The 19,769-nt window shown below is 40.0% G+C and overlaps 1 protein-coding gene across 9 annotated transcripts in view; it reads left to right on the plus strand.

Moving 5' to 3' along the window:
- Pkp4 (plakophilin 4) overlaps positions 1-19,769 on the plus strand; it is a 216,699-nt gene that overhangs the window by 181,512 nt on the left and 15,418 nt on the right. For all 9 annotated transcript variants that reach the window (XM_013029381.1, XM_013029423.1, XM_013029365.1 and 6 more), the window contains 4 exons: positions 12,535-12,718; positions 15,772-15,889; positions 17,620-17,811; positions 17,977-18,150. In XM_013029381.1, the coding sequence (XP_012884835.1) occupies positions 12,535-12,718; positions 15,772-15,889; positions 17,620-17,811; positions 17,977-18,150 (668 nt within the window). The remainder of the gene's footprint in view (positions 1-12,534; positions 12,719-15,771; positions 15,890-17,619; positions 17,812-17,976; positions 18,151-19,769) is intronic.

Here is a 19,769-nt window from a genome sequence, read left to right on the forward strand (position 1 = left end):
GTACTGTGTGACTCTGTCCCCAGCAGTGCTAATCAGCTGCTCATGGCCTATAAAATTCCAAATTTCAGTATTTGACCAGTGTCATCCCCAAATCCCATGGCTCTGGCCATCCTTCCTTGACACATGGCCTTTGTACGTGTGGTCTAAGAGTTCTTGGGGGAAATTTTTAGTTAACGTAGGCTTGTGAACTGTTTAACATGTATATTCAGTGCAGTGAACTGTACTGAGGAACTAGGTATCCTACTGTTCTCATATTAAGTAATTCAACCCAGTTATAAATCTGGTCACTTCCCCCTTGTCCTCTTTCTTTCAGTTGGGAATTCTTATTGTACTTAAATGAAGGAATTTGTGTATTCTTCTTTTAAAAATGCCTTGCCCTTGCTTTAAATATAAAAACTGCTTGAGGCCTATATTTTTGGCTACATCTTTATTTGAAGGGGAAATGTACTATTTTGCCAAGTATATTTTCCCAAGACAGTATGGCTGTCATTGTTCATTAAAATGGTTCTCTAACATGTAACAGTGATTCTTGAGTTTTCCTCATTGTGTTGAACATTTTCCAAGGTGAAACCTTGGCAAACTTTTCTTATAGTAATTACTGATACATATAGGTGCTTTGACTGTTATTTAAAATTATTACTCCAAATGGACTTTTGGCCCCTAAACTTGAAAATAAAGCTTCAGAGTTGCATAAAGTCTGACTATCATTAGTCAGGTTATGAAATTAATGTCTTCTAGACTATAAGCCATAGACTGAAAATGAGAATGTCTTGTTACTCAGAAGATATGTTTAATTCATTTGTACAAGATTCATTTTTCTAAGCTAAGAAATATGAATTTCTAGTTACTGAACATCTTGAAATTTTCATCTTTTAAAACCATAAAAACTAAAGTTTCTTCACAGAATCTGAAGCCTGCTTCCTGCCCTTTACAAATGTTCAAAGATTACCACAGTAGTTTCTTCTTATTAATGCTAGTGCTAAATATCAGCAAGTAGTCTTATCTTTATCCTTTAATAATAACAGACTTTGTGCAGTTTCTATATTCATTCTATACAATTTAGCAACTAATATTCATATAGCTAAGTACAATTTTCTTTTTCTTTTTTCATATATATTTTTTATTGTAAAGATACTGCGCAGAGGGGTTACAGTTACATGAGTAAGGTAATTAGTACATTTTTTTAAATTTTTTTCTTTTGGGGTCTGATCGTGGGGCCTGTACTCTGGGCCTGGGCGCTGTCCCTCAGCTCTTCAGCTCAAGGCTAGCGCTCTACCACTTGAACCACAGCACCACTTCCGGCTTTTTTCCTTTTGCTTATGTGGTGCTGAGGAATTGAACCCAGGGCCTCATGCATGCAAGGCAAGTGCTCTGCCACTGAGCCACCTTCCCAGCCCAATTAGTACATTTCCTATGGAGCATTGTTACCCCCTCCTTTGTTTTTTCTCTACCATCCCTTCCCCCCCACTCATTTCCCCAACTCCTCCTCCCCCTCCCCAAAGTTGTAAAGTTCCTTTTCAACATAGTGTCTTGTACATCTCATTGTTACAATGGGTTAACCTGTATCCTTGTTTCAGCATTTTGTTATTTCCATTTCCTACTCCAAAATGTATATACAAGATGCAGGGCACTGGAATCAAATACAGTGACAATAGGGTTTATACCATGGGGGAAGAACATACAAAAGAAACAAAATCACACAGTACATAATCAGTACATTAAAAAGAAGAGCAACAAAGATAAAAACTCTTTTGTCCCTATCTTGAGGTTCATTTCACTTGGCATCATCTTTTATGGTCATATGTGCATAGCTTTTGACCTTTTCAGCTTGTCTGGTAAGATTATCCTAGATGTATACTAGTTATTGCAAATAAGGGAAGCCATGGGACCTATGTTTCTTTGGGCCTGGCTTACTTCACTTAGTATAATTTTTTCCAAGTCTTTCCATTTCTTAACAAATGGGATAGTGTCATTCTTTCTGATGAAGGCATAGAATTCGATTGTGTGTGTGTGTGTGTACCACATTCTCTTGATCCATCCATTCATCTACTGAGGGGCACCAGGGTTGGTTCCATATCTTAGCTATGGTGAATAATACTGCAATAAACATAGTTGTGCTGTTAGCTTAGTATGACCTTGTTTGTGACCCTTTGGGTAAATGCCCAAAAGTGGGATTGCTGGGTCATAGGGAAGTTCTATGTGCAGTCTTTTGAGGAACTTCCATACTGCTTTCCAAAGTGGTTGAACAAGTTTACACTCCCACCAACAATACAGTAGGGTTCCCTTTTGGCCACGTCCCCTCCAGCACATGTTGTTACTAGATTTCTTGATTATAGCCATTCTAACTGGGGTGAGATGGAATCTCAATTTTTTTTCATTGTTTGTTTTCGTTTGTTTGTTTGTTTGTTTTGTTGGTCGTTTGTGGGGCCTGAACTCTGGGCCTGGGCGCTGTTCCTCACCTCTTCAACTCAAGGGTAGTGCTCTACCACTTCAGCCACAGTGCCACTTTTTTCTGCTTATGTGGTACTGAGGAATCAAACCCAGTGCCTCATGCATACAAGACAAGCACAGTACTACTGAGCCACCTTCCGCGCCCTCAATGTTGTTTTGATTTGCATTTCTTTTACGACTAACCAAGTTGAGCATTCCTTCATGCTAAGTACAAAATTCTTGCACTCTTGTTTTGATATTTTTGGATGCCAGCGATGTATTCTTGATACCATGCAAACATGAAATGGAACACATTCCCTTCTTAGTCATTAGCCTCACATTTTTAATTTGGTGACAAATTATTGAGAAAATAGTAGTTGTGCACTTAGAATAAATGAGCCAGGCAAAGCTTTATCAACATTAAGAACAGAGTAGATCTTGTATAGCATACAGAGAGGTCATATTACAGGATGAAACAATTTACTTAACATGTCCATTTATCATGCCTCTAAATAATCATCTCTTCCTTGGGCCAGATAGAAGACGATCTATTACCTTCTGTCTTGCTTTTGTGGACCATGTGAGCTATAAGTAGATTTGTGGGTTCTTTTCAGTAGTCAAGTCATATCCCCTCATGCTTCTCAGCCAAAACCAGTAAGAATTCTTACCAGGCTTTAAACAAGCAACAGTATAGTTCATTTAATCAATATCCTTCTCTTTCCCATATCACACTTCAAATGATGAGTTAAAAAATGATAATGAGAAATAAAATGGTAAAGTTTTACATTTTTAAATGGTAATGAGCCCAGAATAGTTTATTGTACATGGACTAATTCTTAATTTATAGAAGGCTTTGACTGGAAAGGACCCTAAAGAATGTAACTATAACCTCTCTGTACAGTATCTTTACAAGAAAAATATATATATATATAAATAAAAGAAATTATTATACGTACACTTGCATCTCTCTCTCTCTCTCTCTCACACACACACACACACACACACACACACACACACACACACATACACACACTACAAAATAGTAATGACTCTAGAGCAATTGTGTGGGTGACTCTTGGGTTAAGGTCCTAACGTGTTACTGAAATAGTTTTTCTGCCCTGGCGCTGTGTACCCTAGCCCATCCCCAAGCCACTGGAGATACAAAACACGCACAAATCTGAGCATTTAATTGCCTATTTCCAGTCATTTCTCTAGTTCTTTCAAAATACCACCAAAAAGGGAAAATGTTTACAGTAACAACTGTGAATTTTTCTCCGCATTAGGTAGAAATAGCCTCAATCTCACCACTATAGTATGATCACACCAAACCAAGATCAGATATTATCATAAAGCTTACTGGAGTAAGTTTACTGGAATGTGATTTTATTCTTGCGAGTCTTTCAAGATTTATTGTCTGAATACGACAGGATGCACTCTTATAAGTGGAATATAGTGTTAGTGTTATATTTTGAGCTTAGGATTGTGATGAAGAAAATAAGGCAGTCAAAGGGGGAGAGGGAGATCATATAGAGAACTAGATATCTAGCAATTGGCCAATGGCATTTTCCAGAAAAAGAGAGGTTTTCAGAGGACTGAGAGCCCATATATATGAAGTTGGGGCACATGGAATAAGACCAAGACAAAGATATCCAGGAAATCCCAGACTAAGTTTCTCAAATGCTTTTTGTTTTCTGAGCTTTTCTGATGCCCTGTAGATTGCCATGAGTCACTTCCCTCTCTAGGCTGTTTTCATCTTCTGATACCAGACAACTAGGGTGAAGATTTAGTACAGCTACAGAAAAATAAATGTGCTTTTTGTGTGTTTCCACCTGCAAGACAGCTATGGGAATGCAACTTAAGTGACTGTAGGGTATCTCACTTTGCTGGTATAAATAACCTAGTTCTTTCTCAGACTTTGATGTAACCCATACAACAGCAAGTGTCAGGGCTATGCTCTGGCTGCCACTGTCTCAGAACAAGTCTCAGATTTCATTTTATGCAACTAGATTCCTGATGCTAACTCCTAACGGAAGGAACCATATGTTATGTCCCTGATGGACAATTATCAGCATTTCTAAATCATAAGCCTATTTATATATAAATGTCTTTCCGAGGAACATAGAACCATAGAACTACCTGTGTCATTAATCTTCTCCTCATACCCATGAATGGCAAAACTACCTAGGATAAAGCAGAATATGTTGAAATGCAAATGTGATTCCGTTAATGAATCTCAAGAAATTGATAGATCTTTTCAAAATGACTGTGATATACCTTTGTGCCTGCAAAATCGTAGGTAGAAACACAAGCCAGTAGTTATGTTATCTGAAGGCACTAAATTTCTAGTCTTCCTTCATCTGGGAAATCCCTTAAGGGACCTTAAACAAGTCCCTTAAGCAAGTCTCTTCAGGTCCTGATCCCTCCTAGAAAGTTTCCTTCCCTCAGACCAGCTTAGTACCCTTCCATCACAAAGCAAAACTCCTTGCCTGATAGGGACTGTGCATCTGCTGTGGGCAGGAAAAGTAAGAGTGCCTCCACAGAGATCACCGGGCTTCCATTGCTCACAAGGCCAGCTTTGCAGTGCGAAATGCAGCTAGCGACGTAGCAAGCCAAGGAAGAGGCCCCAGAACCCATGCCTATAGTCGAAATATCACTCATGGCTGATGGCCACCATATTGCACAGCACAGGCTTGCACAAAGTCAGCATCCCTTATCTGCAGATTACTGTTTAAACCTGTAGAGTTTTTCACATTTTGGAATGCTGGCCTATATTTTACTGATCAAGAACCTATAACATAAAAGTCCAAAATCTGATTTTGAAGCATTTCATATTTTGTGTCACCCTATTATGGTTACTCAACCTCTACAATGCTTTGGGTAAAGGCAATATAAATCTAAAAGCTTTGAAGTCTGTAATTGAAGTAAGACTTGAATTGAGAGGTGGCTGGTCAGATTGTGACAGGATCATAATCCTTCACTATATGGAGGGTAGTTTCTTCAGGAAGCCAGAGATGTCTGTAATAATCCCACTTAGATATCAGAGGAGAACGTCAGGGACAACTGCAAAGAGAAAAAGTGGAGATAGGCTCCTTTTGCAAAATATTAATGGGGACACATGCTATGAACAAACAGGTGCTTAGTCAGAGGTCACCTTTCTGCCTTGCTATCAAGAGTGTAAGTTTATGAGATTTCTACACACCCTGCACTTCATATGCAGTTTCAGCCTTCATGCTATCATTCTTGTGTGTGTGTGTGTGTGTGTGTATATGTATGTGTGCACATGCACACGCGTGCATGCATGCTATTTTCCCTGGCCATCATGGATGATGATTCTCCTATTTACGTTTGCCCCATTTCTAGGATGGTAGGTATGAACCACTGCACCCAGCTTTATTCTGGTTGAGATGGGGGGGGGGGGGTGAAAGGGTTCTTACAGACTTTTTGCCCAGGCTGGCTTAGAGTTTTATCTTCCCAGTCTCAGCTTCCTTAGTAGCTAGGATTATAGACATGAGATACCATGCCTGGCATAATTTAATATTTCTGTCCTCATTTTTAAAAGATTATTTTCTTCATTTATTTGCAATTCTGAGGTTTGAACTCAGAGCCCTTCCCTTGCTAACGCAGGGGCTCTACCACTTAAGCCATGCTTCCAGCCCTCTACCCCCATTTTTTTTTTATTTTTTAAAATCCTACAGTGTTACTTTATTGCAATCCTCTGCCCAGAATTCTTCCAGATTAGAAATCTGTGATGTTTGAGCTGCAGTGTTTACCCTGCATCAGACCCTGTCATTCGGCCAATGCTTCAGACTGAGCCTAGTTCTTTGGTTCATTTCTGAGCACCTCCACCCAACATGTACTATTTTTTCTGCAGTTGATGTTAAATTTTTTATTGTTATTATAAAGGTGATGTACGGAGAAGTGACCATTTCATAAGTCAGGTAATAAGTATGTTTCTCTTTTGGAGAATGTCACTCCTCCATCCTCACCCAGTCTTTTCCCTCCTATCCCTGTCTACAAGTTGTATAGTTAATTTTCTACTGAATACCACTGCTGCATTTGTTTACCCTTTGTCCCTCTATTTCTGTGCCCTTCCCATACCCCCCAAAGACAAATACATGAACAAAGAAGACAAAAAGGAAATGAAAAAAAAACCTCTTGATTCCATTTCCTGGAGTTCATTTTGATAAATATTAGTTTATATAATCAGAGGGGTTTTTTTTTGTTTTTTTTTTTGGGGGGGGGTCCAGTCGTGGGGCCTGAGCTCGGCTTGGGCACTGTCCTTCAGCTCTTCAGCTCAAGGCTAGAGCTATACCACTGAGCCACCTTCCCAGCTAGTTTATATAATCAGAGGCACAAAGACATTGCACCTTTGTGTTCCTCCCTTCAGAGTATCCTCCTTTGGCCTCATTGTGTGTGATTGCTTGGTCTTCTATCATTTTCTCCCCCTATTTTTAATTAATGCTTGCAAAATGGCATGCATGGCACCAGTGTATTCCAACAAGTCAAATTGCCAGAGGACTACCTGTGAACCCGAGAACTAGAGTATGGTTGTGTTAGGTGACTTGTGCACACATTCACTCTGCCCTGGGACAGTAAAACCAAATCCTCATCTGTTGTCTCCTTTAAATTCTGCACACTTCAAGGATGGGGCATTTTACACTTATCTCATTAAGGACATAATGAACTAAAGAATGAGGCTAGACGCTGATAACAAATGTAAACTTAGCCATGTTTAATATTTAAAGCACAGTAGTATTTTGGGGGCTGCTTTGTTTAATTTTGGCAATGTGTACAAACATTTATGGGATTCTTACTGTTTTTTTAATAATTAGGAAACAAGACTTAAATGCTACATAAAAATGAATTGTCTAAAATTATCTTTCATGACAGAAAGGAAAACAAATGTGTAGGTTGCTATGTGTTTATGCTACTAGAGAAATCACACTTCAAATGTTGTTTGAAAATGTTCCTCAAGAACCACACTTCCCAAATTGTTGCTATTATTTTAATTAATCTGTAAAATCAGCTTCTAATTGGCTGTAAAATTATCAGTAGGCGATTAGAATAGCTATAAAGCTTGTTTTAAACATGAGCTCTTTCAAAATTCTGTGGCATAGGATTTATGTGAAATGGTATTTTAATTACTTTATTCATTCTTTGGTGGAGTGGGAATGAACTTTCATCTCATGGCAGTATTTCATTGTGCTTATTAGTTACTCATAATTATGTGTACTTTATTCCTGTGGTAGAAAATAAGCAGCATTTTAGATGATAATATGCATGAAATTTTCTAATATTTTCTAAATTCACATATATGTATACTCTTATTACTCACAGCAAATAGCAAATAATTGCTTTAAATTAAAATCTCCAGCCTCCTAAACCAAATTATGCTTTATTTTTAACTTTTTCTTTGGGCACCAGGAGATAATAGAGTATGCCACTAAGTACTTTTTAAATAAATTTTACATTAGGTTGTCAGAGCTAGAGCTTTATCCATGGATAGAGGATGCTAATCCTCCAGTTCTCCATTTTCTCATCAGTCTTGGTACATCTGGGACTTGGTGTATTTTCTACTTGTTACTTATGACCCTAGAAAAATACTTCATGACCCATTAAATGAAGCCCTAGACAGACTAAGTGGAAAGAATGTGTTTTATTATTTCTTTAGTAAGCTAGAGTACACATAGGTATTATTAGCTGGTCTTAAGAATGGTGCTTTTTACTTTGAGTAGAAAATCCAAATTAATCATTCCATAGCTAAGGCTTTTCAGTTTAATTGAGCCTTTTCATCTAGTGTTTGTTCATCAGAACTAGTTGTTTTGGCTTTATGTAACCTTATTTAGAGAATAGAAATTAGGGAAGAAAAATCAATGTCTTGAAACCTACTTTGATGTTGGAAAATGGATAGTTAAATCCACACCAAATGTTGTACTTCTTTCAATTCGGTGTGAAATACAGAATGGCAGGGATGCAGTAATGCACAGTGCAGGATGATAAAGCTGCCTTTTTATCAGCCTCTAGAATATCACATGCTTAGCAAAAATAGAATCTTTTTTTTCATGGCAAAGAATAGCTTTGAACAATTTTTCATTATAGAAATGAAAGCCTGAATTTCAGCAGTGGACTGGTTTTATGATCAATAAGTCATCTCATTTGACCAAAGATAGCATAATCAGCTTGTCTACTAAAGAGTTCCGTATTTTTTAACAACTTTGCATTTTATATTCTGGCAACACTGCTCTTTTGTTGTTTTTTGGTTTGGGGTTTTGTGTTTTTATCTGAAGGATGGGAATTCTAGTGTGTTGGTAATTCTAGAGTTTGGTTCTGGAAAATGCAACGGCAATAGAATTCTGTTGTCCCATAACAAAGATGGTGGCTTCAGTGTGGCAGGCAGGCTGACCCATTCTGATAAAAATGCATAACATTGTTCTGGTCCTCTCCTTGCATTTGCAGACCTCCTAAATACTTTTAAGAAAAGGCACAGAGCTAGGGGTTATGGCCCAGGTGGTAGAGTATTTGCTTTGCATGTGCAAGTCCCTGGACACAATCCTCAATAGTGAAAAGAAACAAAAGAAAAGACTCTAAAAGCAAATGTAGAATATAAAATGAATCCTTCAGCATATGTTTTTGAGTATCCACTATGTGTCCTTCAAATGTCTAACAATGCATAAAACCATGGATGATAACTGGATAGCTCTTTAAACTTGCTGAAGCAAATTAAAATAAAAATTGGAAATGTAATGCTCATCATACTTTAAGAAATCAACATGTAGAATTTCAAAACTATAGTAAACCACATGGGAAAGCTAATTCATTTATGCATCTTAATTCTATATGTAAAGTATACCGATGCATAGCACGGAATAAAGCCACACTAAATGGTAACTTTGCTTTTGTTTATATTGAAGAACATTTATGCTATGTCCAATACTAAGTTAGATAAGAAATACTACTCTTTTTGTCATTCTACCTACTCTGAAGCCTGAGATGTAAGGACTCCAGTTGGGAGTTAGCCAGCAAAAGGCCACAAGTTGGGGCATGACTCAAGCAGTAACTTGCCAGCCATAAGCAGAAAAAGGCTGAGTTCAAGGCTTGGCACCAGCACTAAAGGGAGGAAGATGGGGGAGAAAAGAAAGGGAGGGAGGCAGGGTGTCCTCAGGGTGAACTTATGCCCCTCTAAGTTACCATTGCACCTAAGTTTGTGATACCAGGGTTTGTTTTTTTTTTAACTCTTGTACAATTATACAGTCAAATCCCCTCATATCTGCAGAATCCACATTCATAGACAACTAACAACATATCAAACCTACTTAGGAAAGCTGGGCATAGTGGTAAATGCCTGTAATCCTAGTAATTAGGAGGCTGACACCAATAAGAAAATGAACCAAAACAAGTTAAAATACAAAAGGTAGTAAAATGTCATCTGACAATTATATTGTATTTGCATTTGTTAGATTTGATAAACAATCTAGAAATGACTTAAAAATATACAGGAGAGAACATACAAAACTATAGCTACCATTTTATATCTGCATATTTGGTATCCATAGGGGAATCCCAAACAAATCCCAGTGGATACGAAGGAGCAATTTTATATCTGATTTTATACTTACAGCCTCTAATTTGATTGGCTTTGCTTTTTATAAGGCTTGCCTTGCTGTTAACTTTACTGGAATACATTTATGCTGTGAAGTAGAAAGTAGTTTATTGAAAAATGAAGATCTCCCCCATGAGCCAAATTTTTTTAAGTGAATTTGAAGTGACAGAGAATTACACCAATGACTTTAGGAATCACATGTTATATAATTGTCAGCAGAGGTTAGGAAATGACAACTTCCCCATCAATGATCTGTGGACTGTAGGCTGCCACCAAGGCTGGCTGTTGTATGTCCAGTACGTCAGGCCTCATTAGCAGGAAATGTTAAAGCCACATTGTAGCTGCATCCTATCACATACAAGCATGCACGCGCCTCTACCCATTCTTTCTGTTTTCTTTCTGTTATTTGTCCAGGACAGACCAACAAAGAGTAGTTTCTCGTTTTTTAGCTCTCAGGTCACAGACCCTTCTGTGGTCATTACATTCCAGTACTTTGCCCTATGACAGTGCTTGTCAAATGTCTGTTAGATAGGAAACCCTGCTGAGTGGGATTCAAAATAGCTAAGACCTGTTGTAGTGGACAGAACAAGCTTTCAAAACCAAAACAAGGTCTTTTCTGGATCCTAAACTGTCTGAATCCTTTCCAGGCTCATGCCCATCCCACTTAAAGGAAGTGCCTTCCAGAAGCTCAACTAGATAGGCCACATCAGAGGATAGGTTTCTGAAAAGCTGAGTTATGGTGGGGGAAAAGACAAAGGGAAACCAAAGTAATAAGATCCACAAGTCAAAGCCAAGAAGGGAGCACAGACACAGAGCATAGGCCAGAATGGAGCACAAGCATCAGCCCTCATTGCCAGTGTGTGGGCAGGCAAGGGAAAGGCTGGCTTTCCTGTTCTCTTCGCAGCTTTAGCCTCATGATCCTGCCACTTACCCCCATGATACGGAAAGCTGTTGTTGGCTCTCTCTTGCCTCTCTCCTTTATTTCATGCCCAAAGAAGGCTGACTCAGCATGTTCTGGGCTGGCAACTTGGCCTACAATACCCTGGAGCAGCAGTTTTCAGGCTTGTCTCTGGCCCATTGCTTTTGATCAATCATGTTTATAAGGCTGACACACTCCCATGGACGTGGGCAGATTTTGCCAACTCTTTCGTTTTCTATGGAACCATGGTTCTACATGTGATAGTTTGTGAGGACTCAAGTTGTTTGCCAATGATGCGTCAGGAGTATTTGGCTCTGAGAGCTACAGTGTACAGAACACCACCTGCTGTCTCTCCTCCACCCTTTAATTTAGGGGAAAAATAATTGTGTTCATGTGAGAAATGAAGTAGAATAGATGTCATCTCAGACTTGCCCTAATTTCTGTATGAACAATTATTGAAAAATGTGTTCAAGTGGTAGAGTGCTAGCCTTGAGCTGAAGAGCTGAGGAGCAGCGCCCAGGCCCAGAGTTCAAGCCCCACAACTGACCAAAAAAAAAAAAAAAGCTAAACAAAACACCAATTTGGAAAATGTGTTCTAATGATTATTTGACCTATGTCATAGTTGAAAGAGAAATGAAGCCGCCCCTCTAATAGGCTTGGCAATTTAAATTGTTCTCTAATAAGCTACATTTCCAGTCCCTTGTCCTAAAATTTTTTATATGAACTACAGTATGAGTGACTTTTAATTTATTGTTAGTTTCACATGTATCACAAAAGGAATGACACTAACTTGCCATCCTGAAACACAGAAATCAAACCCTTACAAAAGATGCTTAAAGGAGCTGGGAAGGTGGCTCAGTGGTAGAGTGCTTGCCTCACATGCATGAGGCCAAGGGTTTGATTCCTCAGCTCCACTTAAGCAGAAAAAGCCAGAAGTGGTGTTGTGATCCAAGTGGTAGAGTGCTAGCTTTGAGCTGAAGAGCTGAGGGACAATGCCAGGCCCAGAGTTCAGGCCTCATGACAAAAAAAAAAAAAAGCTTAAAATGATGAAATGATCCAAATGAGGAAGATGACGCAAATGCATTCACTCGCCAAGTTAATAAAGTTACTGCAAGTATTGTATTTAACCTTGAGCTTGCGAGAGACTCCTACCCCAAAAAAATTAAAAAATGGAGGCTTGATGAAGGAAAGTTTTCCAAGTCCATCTTAAATCTACAAGTGTCTAGTCATAGATTTAAAGGATGATGCCCTAGAGGGCAAGTTCAAAAGTCATAAGCACTATATGTTTATGACCATCGCTTAGATGACTCCTTCACCCAGAGAAACTCAATTTGCTCTGTCAAAAGCACAGGTAACTTGCCTGTTGCTCCGAATCTTAAAAATGGGTCTAAAGACTTTGGAATATACTGACACGAGCTCACCTGTGTCCATTCAGCAATTAGAAGCCAAGCACCAGGCCATTTAGAAAAAGAAACCATTGATTAGTTGGGACAGACTGAGTTCTTATCAGTTAGGACTGATTTCATTCTTAAAGCTGTGGGATCTCTTAACTGGTAACCTGATTTTTGAACTTCCATTTTTTTAGGAGTTCTTTGGAATTTATCCTCATGTGATGCCGTAAAGATGACAATCATTCGTGATGCTCTCTCACCCTTAACCAACACTGTGATTGTTCCACATTCTGGGTGGAATAACTCTTCTTTTGATGATGATCATAAAATTAAATTTCAGACTTCACTAGTTCTGCGTAACACAACAGGCTGCCTAAGGTAAATTCTTTATTTCTTCTTTGCAATTAATAGTCTAATTAAATAAGGTGTATCATAAGTAAAATGATTGCAGTAGGACTTTTTTTTATTAACATCTACCTAAGTTTACAGTTTTATTTCACAATGTAGGCAACCAGACTGACTTACTGTATTATAAGCACAGATGTATGGCCTTCACACAGCTGTCTTACAAATGTGAAATCTTCAGAAAGGCCATTCAGTCTGAGTGCACTGCCAAAATTTCAATGTTTTCCACTTCAACCACATTTTTCTAGTTACCATATTCTGTATGTTGACATGTTTGCAGCCTGGTATTGTTTAAATTCAAAATGTTTTTAATTAGTATTCAAATATTATTTTGCTTGAAAAAGATGTAAAGAGTGGTATAAGCCATCATTGTTTGGAATTTTATAAACAAATGAAAACAAGTCCAAGTATTATTTTTCATCATTACCTGTAGCATTTAAAACTTACAAACCTCTTGAAAGTATACACCATGCGGCTCCCTATCTGCCATTAACACTATGCAGCTACCATTTTTATTCCATCTCCCAGCCTAACAATTCACTGGGAACTTGAAACAGAAGCCTTGGCACAGAGTGGTGTACTGATCAGGGGAGTGGGCTCTGGCCTCAGACAACCCTGCTCCCCATCACCTTGAGGCCTAGTTTCCTTTTCTGTAGAATAGAGGGCAGCACCATCCCAGAGTCGTGAGGAGTCAGCGATACACATGGAATTGCTCGGTATAGCATCAGACGGTAAGCACTACTTAACATTCACACCAAGCAACCTGTGTTTCCCTATGGCAGAGAGCTTGAGAAGGAAGGAGTCACTGTGTCAGATGGCTGTCAGACCCATAGGGCAGTATAAGGGAAAAGAGTAGAAAACAGGCAATTCCTTCTAAGTCAGATGACAGACGCATCAAGGTCATATGACCTCCTAGTCACTAGAGCAGCAGCTTGTCATCTTCTGCACCCAGATCCAGGATGGGGAAAGGCAGGACAGACACACTCTTGACCCTGAATACCTCAGGACATTCATACTTCATTATGCTGCTTGTATAAAAGTTGGGAGGAACTCAACAGACAAGGCCCCAGGTCTTAGGGAACCATATTCTCTTGAAGAAAATCAATAATAAGGGAATCAGAAAATGATAATAACACCATAAAAAAAGAGGATGATATGATGGCTATTGAGTAGTTCCTCTGCTCACCAAAGAGGTAAAAACTTAAGCCTATGTCTGAACTATCACAAGACCCATTCACCTGAGGATTAAGAGTTGGGAAAACTAGTGTTCCAGGCCAAGTGTGTGGTTAGTATAAAGGCCCTGGGGCAGGTATGAGCTTGCAGCTCTAGTGAGCAAAGGAGGCTGACATCATGTCGGCTTTTATGGGAAGGAGTTGGTGTTCTATTCTAAGTACCATAAGAGGGTTCTAAGCAGGCTAGTGGGACAGATTTCTGACTATGATCTAAAAGATATTGGCAGTGATCCAAGCGATCAATAAGAGTGGCCTGAATCAGGGGCTACAGAGACTTAGGCATAGGAAAGGATGAGCAAATAAGGATGACACCTAGATTTGTGCAATAGAAATGTGTTTGAGATAAGGGGATGAGGGAAAGGGAGAAAAATGGAAGAGTACAGCTGAGAGCTTTGATCAAGTGTAATTTGAAACACAAACTTGCTACTCATGTGGCACAGTCAAGGAAGCAGTTGAAATATGTGTTTGGAGTTCTAGAAAGCTTGAGCCAAAAATAACATTTTGTTTGCAGGTTGTAGAGTAAGTAGAAAGAGGATCCCAGGAGGGTGCAGAGATGAAAAGGAAGAGGGGACCAAAGCAAAGCCCAGGTTTCCTGGATGAAACCATGGCCAGAAGAGACCAAGAGGAAAGGCAGTGAAATAGAGATAAGCCAGAGAGATGTGGAGCTCAGAGCCTGAGGTGGAGGGATTTATGTAACTTTGAATCAACCTAGTATCAGCCTTCCTCATAATCCTTGTAATTTAGCATCATTATTCTTTTAATGGTGCTATAAATAGAACTTGCTAAACAGGCAGACTACTGCTGAGCCACTTTCAGTTTTAGGGGTACTAATACTTGTCCCTGGACACTGTCCTCTAGCTTTTTAGCTCAAGACTAGCACTCTACCACTTGAGTCACAGCTCTGCTTCTGGCTTTTTTGGTGGCTAATTGAAAATAAGTGTCTCATGGACTTCCCTGCCCAGGTTAACTTCAAACCATGATTCCCAGATCTCAGCTCCCTGAGTAGCAAGGAGTACATGAACCATTGGCACCTGGCTGAACTATGTAATTTTTAAAACAAATTGTTACCAAAAATTTTATATGAACAAGACCACAAGTAATTGTCAAGATGTCCTATAATTGAAAAATTTGACTGTTTTTGGTGGTACTGGGACTTGAATCTAGGGCATTGCAATTGGTAGGCAAATATTCTACCACTTGAGCCATGCTTCCAACCCTGCACAAAATTGTAACATAAGCAACTATCTATATTTAACTTGACATTTTTATACACGAAATGCTGTGTTTTCCTCTGCTTCTTCAAGAAGTATTCGATAACCACCTGGATAACTATGGATAACATAGATGCACAGACTTATATCACCTAACAAGGGAGGAAAAGCAAGTATAACACCCACCATGTCATCGTGTGTCTTCTGTAATTGACACTTTTCTTGTGCTGTATGCACAACTCATTTCTACTTACAACAACCCTATAAGGTGGTTACATTATTTTTCCCTCTTATACATGAGGACACTAAGGAAGATGGGTCTCTAATGATGTATTAGGGGATTAGAAAGTGACGCATCCTGAGAGGAAGGCAGTGAGACTTGAGAGGCCTTGCTCTTCTGTGTGTATGGATAATGAGGAGCCAGCCACTCTTGTCAGCGTTGGGAATGTTAAAATATAAGTTCCAAAATTCCTCCTAAATGGCTGCCATCAACTGTCTGTTCTCTGGCATCATTAAGGTGAGCTTCATGGCTAATGAGTGAGTTGTTCATCTCAGCGGCTCCCATTTGTGTCCACTCATTTAGGAACCTCAGCTCTGCAGGGGAGGAAGCACGGAAACAAATGAGATCCTGTGAGGGGCTGGTGGACTCGCTGTTGTATGTGATCCACACGTGTGTGAACACATCTGACTATGACAGCAAGGTCAGTGGCCATCCAGCCTTGTATATCCATCGCAAACTGGCAGGTGACAACTGCTGCCAAACACTATTTGCATGCCGTCAATTCTCTGAAATTTTGGAGCAATTTGTAAGAATATCTTGTGGATCAAAATATGAGTCTCTAAGAATAGCAAGTTGGGAGAGACAGGGACTTGAGAACTGACAAAAATAGCCCTAGAACCATTAAATTCTCATGACTGGGTATAATAGGCCCTAGCCTGAGCCCCACTTCCTCTTCTGTCCTCCCAGGCTCACTCTCTAGGTTAACATTCCTGCTGCTGCTGCTTCCAATTCCTACATACAGAGCCACCCATTTGAGTAAAGGTTCCTAGTCAGGAGTCTCTACCTTTCTCACCCTAGTGCAGCCCACAACCCATACCTCCTTCTAATGTTCCTCCATGTCTTTTCCTCCTGCCCCTGGCCTGTGGTCAGTCTTCTCAGGCCAAGCTTCTTCATGAACCCTTGTTTTCTCCTTCCTGAGCATAGGGCATACTATTTGTCATTTTCCAGCTGTGACAGTCAAAGGTGAGCTGCCCGAGGGGGTTGAAGAAAGTGGTCAGAAAAGGAAGATTGAGCCCAAAGTATCCAGAGTTCCAGAGTGGGCCAGATACATGGTGTCAGGATACATCCATGTCTTTATACATGGATAAAGAAGCGATTGGTAGACCTTGGCTCATAAAGATGAGTAGGGGGTGGGGTGGGGATGATGAGTGATAGGCTTTAGGGAAAAAGCAAGTAACAGCTGAGTTTTTATTTGAGCACAGGTTAAGTATAATGAAATTGAGTACAGGTTAAGTATATTGGTAGACAAACTAGGTAGACAAGTGCTGAACTGATGAGTCTAAGAGAGACTGAAGTTGAAATCATAGATGTGTGGTACAAATTTTTAAGAACAAAAGATTATATGAAGAAAGCAAAGGCCCAATAGGAAGAAATCAATGGCCATCTGTCAGAGGGAAGGGGTGGTGGGAGATGGAGGAGGAAGCAGGGAGGCGTTGGTACTATGTGTCTTGCTGAGGACTGCAGTGATAGCAGAATAGTGTTGTGTACAATGTAACCTTCAGCAGCATTGAGCCAGAGCTTGGGGCATTTTTAGAGCATAGAATCAGATCCTTGATTATAATGAGGATGTCTGTAGCCTACCATTTGAGTAAACTCTAGAATATTTTTTTCTTTAGGTTATTTTAGGTTCACATAAATGAAGACATAGTTCCTTTGTCCTTCTCGTTTATTGCCTTTGAGTGTGCTAAGTACAGAAGTAGTTAGTATGGTGGGGTTTTGTTGTGTTGTTTTGTTTTTACAATTTTTTTACTGTAAAGATACTGTACAGAGGGGTTACAGTTACATGAGTAAGGTAATGAGTCCATTTCCTGTCGAGCATTGTTACCCCCTCTTTTGTTTTTCCCCTACCATCCCTTCCTTCCCCACCTCCCCAACTCCTCCAAAGTTGTAAAGATCCTTTTCAACATAGTGTCTTGTACATCTCATTGTTACAGTGGGTCAACCTGTATCCTTGTTTCAGCATTTTGTTATTTCTCTTTCCCTCCCCATGTTAGAAAAACGTATATACAAGATTCAGGGCACCAGAATGTGACAAAGAGGTTATACCATAGGGGAAGAACATACAAAAGAAACAAACAAAAAAATCACATAGTACATTAAAAGCAGCAGCAGCAGCAAAGGAAACACTTCTTGCGTCTTGTTGGGTTTCAGACGGTGGAGAACTGCGTGTGCACCCTGAGGAACCTGTCCTATCGGCTGGAGCTTGAGGTCCCTCAGGCACGGCTGCTCGGGCTGAACGAGCTCGATGACTTGCTAGGGAAAGAGTCTCCCAGCAAAGACTCGGAGCCAAGCTGCTGGGGGAAGAAGAAGAAAAAGAAAAAGAGGACACCACAAGAGGATCAGGCTAGCATTTTATTTTATATGTTTTCTTTTTCTGGGATGAATTCACATACTGGGCAAGAACAAAATTTTCAACGTAGTTAAATCTGAGTCCCACAAAGATGAATGTTCTCAACTGTTGAAGGTAATTGTCATTTTGCTTCCACTTATTGTGCTGTTGTCTTGCAGTGGGATGGAGTTGGCCCTATTCCAGGACTGTCAAAGTCTCCAAAGGGAGTTGAGATGCTGTGGCATCCGTCAGTGGTAAAACCATATCTGACTCTTCTAGCAGAAAGTTCCAACCCAGCCACCTTGGAAGGCTCTGCTGGATCTCTACAGAACCTCTCTGCTGGCAACTGGAAGGTAGGATCTATATCTCTATCTACACTTCTTTTCCATCTTTGCAGCCAGATCTGCTTTGATGTGAAAGGGATGTGCTGTAGAGTTTATCTGTGAAAGAGAGAGAGGTGGAAAAGGAGAAAAGCAGTTGATTTGGGGAGCCAAAGACAAATACAGCAGAATGCCTGGCAGTAGGAATCTGAAGGCCAGTGAACAAAGCAGACTGTTGGCAGTTCAGGCTAGAGCACACAGGTACTATGCTATGGGATCCTGAAAGAGGACGGGAAAGAGAGCTTAGGGAGAAGTGGAGCAGAAGTGGAAGGCTTCCTGCAGGACAGTGCTTCCAGACTGAATCTCTATGGAGGAGTAAAACTAAGTCCACAGGGTCTGAAGTTGTAGTATAGAGGGGGCAATGCAGATAAAGGGACCACAAAAATAAAGCCTTCTGTAAGAGGAGGAAGGACAGCAATGATCCAGACTGTAGGCTGGCCACGGAGAAAGTGGGCCAGGAGTGATTGAGTTAGAGCCACACATAACATTCAGGCCTAAAGGCCAAGCCTCAGGACAGGGACCTGGTCTTCAGAGAGGAGGCTCGGGAGCGTTTCAGTGACAGAGGCCCATATGGATGCTGTTGGATTATTGCTGTGGCCTGGCTGAGGGGAATTGAGGAGAAGGAGAAGTTAGGGCCCCCTTTGAGAGCCAGAACAGCATTCAATTGAGAGACTACAGGAGCCCAAGTTAGAGCTTAGGTCAGGCAGCACCATGGGGAAGGAGACAGATGCTCCCCTTGTCCTTTCTTGGACACTCTTACACAGCACCCAGGTCTCATGTCTCTGCCTCCTTATACGGTATTATACTGTATAAAAACCACTAAAAGGCCCTGGTATGGTTTGTTTCATGCAGGTAGCTGCTATAATTGAATATATACAGACATTTATGATAGCCAATATATTTTGTTGTTGTTGTTGTTCCTAATTAACATTCCTAATCAAACTTAGTGCTAAGTGCTGGCTCAGACTCCTTGCCCCTTTACATATAATCTGGCCCTATGATCTCCATCTTCAATTTCTTTATCTGTAAAATGAAGTTACCTTATGAGATGGTTGTAAGGATTACTGAGATTAAATGTGGAAGACTGAGGGCAGTTCCTGGAAAATAAGGATTTATAAATGTGTATGCTACAGGATCTATAAATATGTATGTATAGCCATATGTATAGCTTTAGTGACCAAAGGACCGTTTGATATTAAAAATGACAATAAAGGATTTTAGTTTTTTTAGAATTAAATCAGTCAGTGAATACAAGTCCAATGACAAGCTCACTTAAAATATAAGCATTGTATTTTAGGTGCTTTCATGTATGAGACATAGTGAGTTAAAATATTGGAATCTCACTAAGAAAACAAGAGAACTCTGACGACAGTTATGATCAAGTCAGCACTATTTGAGGCGCCCTGGTGACTAGTCTAGGAAGGGTTGGGTCAGGTGGGCATCTTGGTCTCCACGTGAAGCAGGAAGGAGTCCATCCTTCAAGTTTCAATTAGAAGTCAGTCAGACTTCTTGAGTGCTTCAGCCTATGTAGCCTGTCTTCCTCACCTGTAGATTTCACTGGGTTTTGGAAATAAAGGTATCATTTCATCTGA

This window comes from Dipodomys ordii, unplaced genomic scaffold (genome assembly GCF_000151885.1).
Source record: "Dipodomys ordii isolate 6190 unplaced genomic scaffold, Dord_2.0 Scaffold5, whole genome shotgun sequence".
Classification (NCBI taxonomy): Eukaryota; Metazoa; Chordata; class Mammalia; order Rodentia; family Heteromyidae; genus Dipodomys; species Dipodomys ordii.